This window comes from Ambystoma mexicanum, chromosome 1p (assembly GCF_040938575.1).
Source record: "Ambystoma mexicanum isolate Mex_15411 chromosome 1p, UKY_AmexF1_1, whole genome shotgun sequence".
Taxonomy (NCBI): Eukaryota; Metazoa; Chordata; class Amphibia; order Caudata; family Ambystomatidae; genus Ambystoma; species Ambystoma mexicanum.
This window is the reverse complement of record NC_090921.1, coordinates 418,371,650-418,384,667: the sequence shown is the minus strand read 5'-3', so window position 1 is coordinate 418,384,667 and position 13,018 is coordinate 418,371,650. Positions and strand designations below refer to the sequence as shown.

The following is a 13,018-nucleotide window of genomic DNA, read 5'->3' as shown; positions in this document are numbered from 1 at the left end:
AACTAGTGAAACCGTGATCCATTGTCAGAAGGAAGGGAGCCATTCTTCTGGACCAAGAATATCCACTATCTCTTTAGTTTAGTTGTAGGTGTGAGGGACAGAAGTATGTTTTTGACACATGATGGTGGACTATTGATTTACACAGACATCTTGACAATTCTCTTAGCATTTTTACATGAGGTAGGGAAACCCCTCTCAGAGTTAGGGAAAGTTAAGTTGTCTCTTTATTTTCTTCATTAAAAAAGTGTATGCCAACAACCATGCCACTGAGTGGCGGTCTCCTCCTTCTGCACCCTTAAATATGGTGTTACAGTGGGATCTGACCTAGTTGACACAAACCCGGGAACCCTAAAATGTGCTAAGATGTGTGACAGAGCCTCTAACCCATCTGTCACCACTACAGAGCCTATAAGGTTCAACCTCTCCAGCAGTCGTGATGTAACTATCGAACCTGGAGAGAGACAACTCATTCCCACTGACTTAGTCTTGGCAGCCCCCAAGGGTACATACATCTGGTTGGTCTCCAAATCCTGGCTCGTCTGGAAGTATGGCTTTGATGTAATGGTTGCAGTTGTAGACACAGACTCTAGAGGAGACGCTAACATCTTACTGCAGAATAATGCTTATCATGTAAAAATCAAGGAGACAATTGCTCAAGGAATTCTTGTGAAGGTATTATTCCCCAAACTCCTAGTACCAGAGTTGGATTCCACTGAGAGAGGGGATAAAGACTTTGGGGAAGCTGAACAAGATCCAGACCCTAACCTAGGGTTACCCAAACCAAGTTTTGCACAGGCAGAAGCTGAGATAATCCCAGATTTGGCATTCGGCCAACGCAATGATCCTGTGTTGGCTTAGACCTTCCTCAAAGTCATCTCTGAGGAGGAGGTGTGTGGGGTCAGTAATGCAAGGCAGACAACTGCTTTTAGTTTTCTCAGTATTTGACATTTTATTTCAAATGAAGAAAGCAAACAAAACCTAACTAAGCTGTCCTGTACAAGGGAATTGCCTACCTAGTCTAGGATCTAAGGGAAAATCTCCTAACATACACAAAACTGGCCCTCACTCTAAACGACAGAAAAAACAAAGCGTGAACAACATAAATACAACCGATACAGAAAGTACCTGATGGGTTCGTTTTTTTAAAACCGTTTCCCCTTCTATGGCCATGTCATCTGTTCTACCCCCTGAAGTAAGCAAGCGGATGTTGGCACCTAATACTGTATGTTTGGCTGTTAAAATTAATATAATCCCGATCTCCCGGGGGTTCATAGACCCGTAAAAATTCATACATCTCAGGCTATGTCCAGAAGCCTGTGAGTCAGAAAATCCCTTATGCTGGCACTTAAAGAGAAGACTACTAGAGGTTTTTATTTATGGACCAGAGGAATTTTATTATTACATATATTGAGAAGCCTTGTGGAAAAGAACCAAGAGAAGCCCTGCGGAATAAAGTGCTGGCATGTCTTCGGCAAAGGACTGGGCCAGGAGTGATTAGAAGCTCTGATCTGAAGATTTTACGCTGACTTTAGAGGAATGTTTGCTGTACTCAAGAGAATAGAGACTGTGTGTTAGTAGGATGTGGGACTAGTAACCTGCCTTACCACCTCAGTATCTGTCGATACCTGCCCAAGGGCTCCTTGAACCTAAATCTATAGTTGATTAGATTTAGGCCCCATTCTCTTACCTCCATCCAGGATAGAAAAGATAGAGTTTGAAATACCTCTTCTGCTTTTACAACAGTTCTTCTTTTGTAACCTCTGCAGCGTCTTGAATACCATTTGTCAGGTTGCTTCTTCTAAGGAGGCTGCTTTCTCCTAGGGAACTCCCTTCTGCATATGATACTGTGAAAAGAAGGCTCCTTTTTCTCAATCTAATACTGTTTCAACTACATTCAAATAAAAATGTTCTGACAAAATTATAGACAACCACAGTTCTACTGCGTCTGCTGCAACTTGATACTTCGAAAAATATATTAGGCAACTTAGACAAGGCTCCTCGACCCCTACAGGTAGGCAATGCACACTTATTTCCTGTATGATCCTGTTTTCAGATCCCTCCCGCCTCCCAACCGGCTCCCACCCCTGATTGGTGGCTGCTCTGGTGTGCTCTGGCCTTCCTCCCTGCTAGTGCTGCACTTGCCATTTCTGACGTTTGAAGCAGGTGATCACCAAGACCCTTGTAGGCCTTGGTGATACTTTCTTTCTTTTGGGCATTTTAAAAATGTGCACTCCATGCGCTGTAGTTCTCCCTCCCACCCTCTCCCCTGCATCCATTTCCCTCCCTATTTTCAGGATTCCTCCCGCCTCCCGGCCGGCCTCCTCCCCTGATTGGGGGCTGCTCTGGTGTGTGCTGGCCTACCTCCCTGCTAGTGCTGCACTCGCCATTTCTGGAGTTTGAAGCAGGTGAGCACCAAGACCCTCGTGGGCCTTGGTGATACTTTCTTTCTTTTGGGCATTTTGAAAATTCACGCTCCATGCGCCATAGTTCTCCCTCCCACCCCCTCCCCTGCATCCATTTCCCTGTTTTCAGATCAGATAGTGTCCGCCGGTGTTAGCAGGGGAAGCCAGTGAAGCCGGCAGCCAACGGACAGCAACAAAAAAATAAGTGTGGCATGGGTGTGGAGTAGAGCAATCACTCTACTCCAGAAAGCCCTGCCACTCTACATTACCTGACCAATACATAGACTGCCAAGCCAACATCACTTTCAACACTCTTAGATAGAATTGTGACCATCAGCCTACGTCTATCCGAGACAGGATTGTAATTTTGCCTTGCATCCCATCTAGACATATTTGTGCATGTCAGCAAGTTCCACACTTACATAGATAGAATTAGATAGAATTGTGATTAATAGCAAGTGCAGCACATAGATTGAATCATGAACATTAGCGTGCGTCACATCTAGGTAGAAATGTGAATGTTAGCATGTCCCACACTGAGATTGAATTGTGAATGTTAGCATGCCCCCACACTTAGATGGAATTGTGAATGTTAGCATGTGCCTCACTTAGATGGAATTGTGAATGGTAGCATGTGTCTCACTTGGATGGAATCATGAACATTAGCCTGCGTCGCATCTAGATAGAAATAGGAATGTTAGCATGCCCTACACTTAGATGGAACTGTGAATGGTAGCATGTGCCTCACTTGGATGGAATCGTGAACATTAGCCTGAGTCGCATCTAGCTAGAAATGTGAATGTTAGCATGTCCCACACTGAGATTGAATTGTGAATGTTAGCATGCCCCCACACTTAGATGGAATTGTGAATGTTAGCATGTGCCTCACTTAGATGGAATTGTGAATGGTAGCATGTGCCTCACTTGGATGGAATCATGAACATTAGCCTGCGTCGCATCTAGATAGAAATGGGAATGTTAGCATGCCCTACACTTAGATGGAACTGTGAATGGTAGAATGTGCCTCACTTGGATGGAATCGTGAACATTAGCCTGAGTCGCATCTAGCTACAAATGTGAATGTTAGCATCTGTCACACTTAGATGAAATTGTGAATGTTAGCATGCCCCACACTTAGATGGAATCATGAACATTAGCCTCAGTCGCATCTAGATAGAAATGGGAATGTTAGCATGCGTCACACTTAGATGCAATTGTGAATGTTAGCATGCCCCACACTTAGATGGAATCATGAACATTAGCCTCAGTCGCATCTAGATAGAAATGGGAATGTTAGCATGCGTCACACTTATATAGAATTGTGAATGTTAGCATGCTCCACACTTAGTTGGCATTGTGAATGTTAGCAAGTGCCGCAATTAGATGGAATTGTGAATGATAGCAAGTGCCACACTCAGATGGGTAGAGATGTGAATCTTACCATGCGTCACATTTAGATGGAACTATGAACAATAGCAAGTGCCACCCTTAGATGGAGTTGTGAATAATAGCAAGTGCCGTACTTAGATGCAATTTTGAATGATAGCAAGTGCCACACTTAGATGCAATTGTGAAAAATAGGAAGTACCACTCTTAGATGGAATCGTGAACATTAGCCTGATTGGCATCTAGATAGAGATGTGAATGTTAGCACTCGTCACACCTAGATGAAATTGTGAATGATAGCATGTGCCAAACTTAGATGGAATCATGAACATTTGCTTGAATCACAGCTAGATAGGATTATGAATGTCAGCAAGTGCCACACTTAGATGGAACTGTGAATGATAGCAAGTGCCACACTTAGATGAATCGTAAACATTAGCCTGAGTTGCATCTAGATAAAATTACCAATGTTAGCAAGTACCACACTTAGATGGAATCGTGAATGTCAGCATGTGCCACACTTGGATACAATTGTAAATGTTACTTGCTTAGATGAAATGGATAGAATAGATGAAATGAAAAGAATGGAGGAAATGATGGAATGGATGTGATGGAATTGGATGGAGAAGATGGATTGGATGGATGTATCGAATGGATGGACGGAATGGACGGAATGGATGGATGGATGGATGGAATGGATAGAAAGGATGGAGTGATTAAAATGGATGGACACATGCGAAAAAGGATAGAATGGATGGCATGGATACATGCAGAATGAATGGAATGTAAGTATATGGAATTGGTGGATCGAATGGATGGAACGGGTGGAATGTATGTATATGGAATTGATGGATGAATGGACGGAACTGATGGAATGCATGAAATAGATGGATGGAATGGATGGATGGAATGGATCGAATTGATGAATGTAATGGATAGAAAGGATGGATTGAATAAAGTGGATGGACACACGCGAAAAAATCGATAGTAAGGATGGCATGGATACATGAGGAATGATAGGAATGTATATTCTGGAATTTTATATCCTGGAATTCCTGGAATGAATGGCTGTATATCTCTATGTCCCATCCTATCGCTGTAAGCCCATCCCCTGTCATTGTGTCTCTGTATGTCGCTGTGCTCCATGCCCTCCTGTTCCTGTGATATCGCTATGTATCTAAATGTATTACCCAACCCTCTTGTCACCATGTGTGCCCATGTGTCACTGTTGTCCTCTGCTTTCTTATCCCCCATGCTGTCGCTATATATCAAATACGAACACTACTCCATGAACACCTCATCACCCTAATAAAACGCAGCTTTCCCATGACATTCCGGCCTAGCTGCTCACATAAGCGTCCTTCAGGCCTAACGCAGCCAAACCCAGTCTAGATGTCCACCCACCAGACTACAAACACATTCAACTAATATCTTCAACACCACACCTAACGCTAGGATGCAGCTACCATCCGACAATTACATCAGCTGCCCACATACCAGGTGCACCTACGCACCCTATGACTCCTCTCTCCCTACTGACCTGAACTATGGTTCCCGAGGGCGTTCAACCTACCAGTGCTTTGAGGTTATACCAATGATATATAGAGTGCTATATATATGCCAAGTAACATAACATAACATAAGCGTCCTTTAAGTCTAACGCAGCCAAACCCAGTCTGGATGTCCAACCACCAGACTGCAAACTCATACAACTATTATCTTCAACACCACACATAACGCTAAGATGCAGCTACCATCATTAGATTTGTAAACAGTACCCTGCGTCAATTGTAGATAGGATTGTGAATGCCACAATTAGTTAGAATTGTGAACATTAGCCTGCATCACATCTAGATAGGACTGTGATTCTTAGCAATGCCACATTAACTAGATTTGTAAACAGTAGCCTGCATCACTTATAGATAGGATTGTGATAGGATTGTGAATATTAGCAATGCCACACTTAGTTAGATTTGTAAACATTATCCTGCGTCTCTTCTAAATAGCACTGTGAATGCTAGCAATGCCGCACTATTAGATTTGTGAACATTAGCCTGCGCCAGACCCTTACTAGACTGTGAATTTTAGCAATCCCACACCTAGTTAGATTGTAAACAGTAGCCCGCGTCACTTCTAGATTGTGATTGTTAGCAATGCCGCACTTAGCAGATTTGTGAACATTAGCATGCACCAAACACAGACAGGATTGTGAATGTTTGCAATACCACACTTCCACACTTAGTAGATTTGTGAACATTAGCATGCACCAGACCCATACTAGATTGTGAATGTTAGCAATGCCGCTCTTAGTTAGATTTGTACACAGTATCCTGCGCATCCTGCGTCACTTCTAGATAGGATTGTGAATTTTAGCAATGCCGCACTTAGTTAGAATTGTGAACATTAGCCTGCACCAGACCCTGACAGGATTGTGAACGTTAGCTTGAGTCGCTTCTAGATAGAAATGCAAATGTTGGCATGTTCGACACTTGGGTAGAGCTGTGAACATTAGCCTGAATCGCATCTGGATAGAAAAGCAAATGTAAATGTTAACATGCCCCACACGTGTATCACTGCTTTCCTGTTCCCTATGCTGTTGCTATAGATCCGTATTCCCCCTCCTGTCTCTATATGTCTGTGTGTCGCTCTGTTCCCTGCCATCCTGTTCACGTGCCTAGTCTCTGGCTCTTTAAAGATAACCATCATATCACATCACTAGGCTTACTCTCTACTATACACCATCATTCAACTAGAACACAGCTATCGCCCTGATTAATTTGGCCTGGCTGTTCACATACGAATACGAACCCACGAACACCTCATCACCCTAATAAAAGGCAACTAGCTGAGCACATTCCGGCTCAGTTGCTCACATATGCGTCCTTCAGGCCTAACACAGCCAGAACCCAGTCTGGGTGTCCACCCACCAGACTGCACACATCCAACTGATATCTTCAGGACCACACCTAACTCTAGGATGCAGCTACCATCCGGCAATTACCTCAGCTGTACACATATCTGGTGCACTCACGCAGGCTACGACACTATCTCTCTCTACTGACCAGAACTATGGTTCCAGAGGGCATTCAACCTACCAGCGCTTTGAGGCCATACTAATGATATATAGAGCGCTATATAAATGCCAAGTAACGTAACATAACATATAATAAGAAAGGGCAGCCTCTTTGCCTCATCTGTCTGTCCTACAGCTACCACACAAATCTGTCTTGGCTTCTAGACTACTTCTCTTTCTCAGTTTCAACTGTCTCAGATTCAGATATTGTTGATGATATCTTTTTAGCAAGCACCCAGCTCTCTTCCCTAGGTTTATGTACACCTTCTGGTCTACCCTTCGTACCCAAAGCTGTGTTGCCACTCTTTCATCCTTGGATAACCTTGTCATCCTTGTATCAGAGGACACTGCGGTTATAACAGTTTCAACCACCTCAGAACAACTGTATTCAGATCTTAATTGGGTTGGTTTCACCTTAGACAGGATCTGTCTACCGACTTGTGTAATGCTTGTTCTTCTCGTTACATGAGTCAGATTTTACTTCAGAAATGGATTGAGGTACACACCATCTCTCTTTGTTGATGAACTCCATATAAACCTATGTTCCCTTTTATTCAGGCAGAGTTTTGCTTTAACATGGATCGGGAAACACAGTGGTGCTGTTACAAGTATGCTGTTAGGAAATCTGATTTTCCGGCATTGCGATGCCATTGTGTCCGGCAACCCGTGATGCCAAAATCCCCGGCAGATTCTGTGTTGGCGTGCACGCGCATTCCAGCATGCTGGAAACAGCACTACCGGCATGCTGGAAACACCAAAATGACAATGCCCTCGTTCTCGGTGCCAGTGACTCCGAATCTGGCAACACGGTCCCAGAGCCACTGGCACCGGTAACAGTGGTGCCGCAAATATCGGGACTGGAAATACAGTGATCGTCAGAACAGGAAATCGTCCGGAGGTCATTACTAAAACACAAACTATTGCAATCTCGAAAACATAGGTGCCTTCCACCACTCCCGACCACAGAAACGCCACCCTTATCATGACATCAAGTGTCTGTGAGACCCAGATGCGCAAGCCACGCTTCAGTGAGGCGGTGCTCAAAATGTTATCTGACACCATAGTCCAGCATGCTGCAGACCTGTTTCCAAACGACCAGCACAGGCAGGCCCAGCTGCGCAAAAAGAGCGTCTGGGAAGAGGTTGCCCAGAAAGGGACTGCAGTGGGCACAACCACCCGCACAGTGCGAGACTGCCACAAGAGGTGGGATGACCTGCGCTTGAGAGTGCGCAACTTCCGCTCGGCCCAGCAAAGACAGGACATGGACACAGGTGATGGGAGTGCATCCCCAATACACCTGCTGCCCTGGGAGGAGACGTGCAGCAATGTGCTGCACCTGCAAGGCCATCAAAGGCGTCAGTGCAGCGGCGACCAGAGCCAGGACACCTGAAGAGGCTGGTGAGTACACGTAACCCCAATGTAATGTCAACTTCCCTGTCCACCCTGCACCCACTTCTGTATCAACATATGACATGCATAGTCCACAACACCAATAAAGCCTAGCATGTCACCCCTCAAGAGACCAGCAACCTGGGTGCACACATCGACATCCGCCCCCCCAATACATCATTCATACCACTAATACACCTAGAACATGGCACAGGCACCCTGTACTGCCAACAGAACATACTTCTGCTGCCACTCAGACACACATCCCCCTGCCACAGCTTAATTTGCGTGTGCCCGCCATGCTTACCCTGGTATAAAGTCACATCAGTGCTAAGCCCCTTCTCCACCCTCAAATGACCGGCGTCACACACAAAGGAAACATGTGTCTCCTTCGTCCCAGCCAGCCTGACCAATGAGCAGAAATGGCCATCTATCCCGGTACAGGCATCAGGCACATGCCGACCCCATCCATGGCACACCCCTCCCCAACCCAACCCCACAGAACATGAAAGCCACACCCCTAACACCATACCCAGCAATTGTCAGTACACCAAGACACTATCACTGGCACACCACTCTACCATGTATGGACATCACACATCCACCCAAACATGACACATGCATGTGTGCACCATGCCACGTCCCACACCATGTCCCAGTCACAGCAAAGGCACAAACAAGATAATGCATGACTCTGCCTCATCAATCAACACTGTTTGTTCACTGACAAGCTGCTTTTCTGACTCCCTCATGCACATCATCTGACAATTAAGACGCCCATCCAAGCACCTCAAGGGGCACCAGCCGGTGACGCCGCCAGACCCAACAGACCACCACCACCACCTCTACCCAGGACTCCACAGCCTCAACAGGAATAACTGCCACTGCCATCCCAACTGCACCCATCGATCCACCACCGGTCCCACAAGCTCAACCCATTGAGCCACCACCGTTCCCACAAGCTCAACCCATTGAGCCACCACCGGTCCCGCAAGCTCAACCCATTGAGCCACCACCGGTCCCACAAGTTGCACCCACCCAGGCAGCCCCAGCTGCAGCAGTACCACCACCACATGCACATGCACATGCGTGCATTGTCGAGGACATAGCAGATGAAGGTGGAGTGGACACAGTGGAGACCACCGACCACAGCACGGAAGAGCCTTTGTCATTCAGCCCCATGCGCCCAATTATCCCACAAAGTCCACCCTTCCCCAGTGTGAGGGAAAATGATGGCAGATTTAGCCTCATGGCGTGCCTTGACATCCCTGGTGCAGCAGCACCTCCAGGAGGCACAGCTGATGCGTGTGATGGTCCAGGCTAGTGGGGGTTGTAATGCCTGTGCACTTGGCCGGTGTACACAAGCAATAGGTCAAATGTCCAGGAGGGTACGAGAGGGGAACAGCACAATGTCATCTATAGCTGAGACAATGGCTCTGTTTCTCTCAGCCTTCCTAGACCGATGGCCCACGGAACTCCACCATGCACCATCCACCAGTACAACGCCTGCTAGTTCCATGCAGAGCAGCCTAAGGCGGTGTTCAATGCTGATGTCCCGCTCGGTACACAGCCGCACACCTGAACCGAAAAGGGGACGGAAATAGGCCCATTCCTGTAGAGATGACTATCTCTTAGAGGAGATCCCTGAAGGAATATGAAAATGAATGAAAGAGAAGTGGTGACGTCACAAGAAGCAAGCATGATGCACTGAGAAGAGTGGCTGAAAAAGAGGATGTATAGACTTTATGGAATCTGATGACAAATGCAAGCTGCTTTATAACTGTACAGATGCAGCAATGCAAGTTGACCAAGTGAAGGGAGGTTGCGTCTTTTCGGTGGCCGCCGCTCAAGCCTGGAATACCTTACCCCTCTCCTTGCGTGATACTATTGATCGCCTTGTTTTCCGCCGGAAACTAAAAACTCTGCTTTTCTAAACTACTTCCTGGTAGCATGTCTTTCCCTCCTCAGCGCCAAGATGCCCCCGGGTGAACGTGCGCTTACACAAATATCTATAACATAACATAACATAGGTCAGGCGTCAACTTCCAACTTGACCAAGCAGATAGAGACCACTACTAGTGTCCTCACATCGGGTCTTTAAATTGGCATTTCAGATGTGACCTATAATCTTACTCTAGAAAAGCACAGGCATGCCACACTCCCTGATACTCTCGAAATCGACTAGCTAAAATATCTACAACTAGCATGTTAAATAAGGCAAAATAAATGAATCAGAACAACTTTCCTTAGCAAGCTAAATGTGTGTGTCAGTGTCTACACTGAAACTGGGTTTCCAGTGCTTTCTCCGCCCAAGAGGCTAAGATAGGTGGGCAGGCTGGGGCTCTGACTGGTGAAGTGATTCTTACTTCCTGACCCAGAGGTTGCACGTGGTGGCGGCAGGAGAAAACGGCTATCAGCAGGATGTAGGAGGCGGCCAGCCGGGTGCGCGGCAGTTAGCGAGATGCAGACAGGTGGTTCAGGCAGATGCAGGTGGTCCCCAGTTCTTGATCCACGTAATGGTGCCAGTACTGTGGATTTGGAAATAGACCAAGAGAGGGTGGCCATGATGAGAGACACGGACAGTGCCACAGTAGCCTAGATACAGATAGTATTCTCTTGCATTGGGTTCCACGGTATCCCGCCCTCTTGCAAGGACTGTGCCAGCGAGCGCCAGAAAAGGAAGCACTGAGTCATTATATATGGGTCAGTTACACTTTCAGGTTTATTCAGGTGAGGCTGAGGTGTTCGCTAGTGAAAGAGAGGAGGATAGAGATAGACAAAGGGAGAGAGAGGGGGGAATGGAAAGGGAAAGAGAGAGAGGGTGGATGAGGAAGAGACAGGGGAAAAGAGAAAGAGGGAGAGTGTTAAAGAGAGAGAGAAAGTGGGGAAAGAGAAAGAAAAAGAGAGAGGGGTAGAGTAAGAGAGGGGAAAGAGAGAGTAAAAGAGAGGGAGAGAGAAAGAAAGAGAGAGAGGTGTAAAGAGAGAGTAAGAAAGAGAGAGAAGGAGAAACGGAGAGAGAGAAAGAAAGAGAGAGAGGGCAAAGACAGAGAACACGCGAGAACAAGAGAGCGAGAAAGAGAGAAAGGGACAAAGGAAAAAGAGGGAGACAGAAAGAGAGCTAGATAGAGAGAGAGAGAGAGAGAGAGAGAGAGAGAGAGAGAGAGAGAGAGATGAAATGGGACAAAGATCCAGCAGAGCCACGCCTTGACAGCACGACCCAGAAGTCTTTCCCTGACCATGGGCTGAGGGGTAGTATTTATCCCCCACTCCACCCTGCGCCCACGCTTGGCAGTACATTTCTAGATGGGGGGATCCGAATGCTACAGTCAAATGACCCCTTGATTAGCTTATATAACATTTATGATGGGTGCCGCAGCAACAAGATAAAGGACCAGGGGCCCCAGGAATCTCCACCTGGGGCTTGTGTAGCTGTTTGGACACGAAGCCGGTGTGGTGGATATTCCAGGAAGGGGTTCTGGGATCCCTACTGAAGTGAGGAAGGGGACAAAGATGGCTGCACAGAGACTTGTGCTTAACTGGGGTGGGGGACCTGGTCAAGTTCACAGGGGCCAACCATGGACAACCAAGGATCCACACCAAACTGACAGACGAGGCAGGGGTGACCTGAGCAGCATGGCAGACTGTACATGGAGCATAACATGACACAGACAATTATAGCAATGCACATAATCCATAACAGTGATGAATGAATACATCTAGTGCAGACAGGAATATTCCAGGCCTAAACAGCAATCTACAGGTGAATGCTTGTGCAGACAGAGTGTCGTTAGTAAGACAGGCATTTTCACACAAGGTTAGATGCCTAACAAACACAACTCAGGAGTCCATTTAAAGTTGGCAATGCCCGCCCCTACCATTTTCATTTTCTGTCAGACAGATCCCCAAAAACGTTGTATCACCAGACACATCCAAAACATATGAATGAAGTCTGCTATGTCAGTACCACACCAGAGGCAGCAGGGAGATGTCAATGAGACAAATCTTGATGTTTTGTATGGCATCATATAAGTTCTGTGAAGGACATTCAATTGTATAAGCCTGTGTCGAACGTTCCTAGAGACCTGTTGTACATAAAGCAGGACCCCATCCTAGACAGCGCCCTGTATGTCTGAACCCAAATCTATTTCCCTTGCATGTTTTATCTTGATTATCCCGCCACTCAAAACTGGACAGCAGTCTCCCGTGTAACCTCGACACTTGTTTCCAACCATCTTCCAATTCGTACAGCAGTGAAAGTGTCTCATCCACCTTTGGCTCTATAGTTAAGTCCATCCACATTTCCTTAGCCGACTTCGTCAGTCTCATATACGTCTGAAATTGTCCCGGATGTAGATGATATTCCTTCGCCAGCTCCATAAATTCCATTAGCAATCCACCCAGAATGTTGTCACCCCATATGGCCAACCCAATATTTTCCCAACTCCTCATAAATCGGAGCTCCCCTGTGTCCCTACAGATGGTAGCCACCACTAGAATGTGCCGTGAATATGGGTCTTCCGCTTGAATAGTTTCAGCTTTCTGCACCAAAGTATCTTACCCAACAACAGAAGAGAAGGTCAACATGGTAGACACTTATCATTAATCCACAAAGCCTCCTTCAGCATAACTGAAGCTCAAATATCTTTATTCGGATTTCTCCATTAAAATACATACAATAATTACTCATTTCATTATTAAAATCCTTACAAATTATGCCAACATCCTGATTTACCTAACATAAAATAATATAAAACGTCCCTAAAAATCC

The 13,018-nt window shown here is 46.1% G+C and overlaps 1 protein-coding gene across 1 annotated transcript; it reads left to right on the top strand.

Annotated features, from left to right (window-relative positions):
* Nucleotides 1-363: 363 nt before the first annotated feature.
* On the top strand, nucleotides 364-858 carry LOC138487834 (deoxyuridine 5'-triphosphate nucleotidohydrolase-like). Its single transcript, XM_069614466.1, has one exon. It carries the CDS (start codon nucleotides 364-366, stop codon nucleotides 856-858), a length of 495 nt encoding a protein of 164 aa, XP_069470567.1.
* The last annotated feature ends 12,160 nt before the right edge of the window (nucleotides 859-13,018 follow it).

Bases quoted from the DNA above. Each gene is read 5' to 3' on its own strand.
- LOC138487834 (XM_069614466.1), top strand. From the start codon at position 364: ATGTGTGACAGAGCCTCTAACCCATCTGTCACCACTACAGAGCCTATA.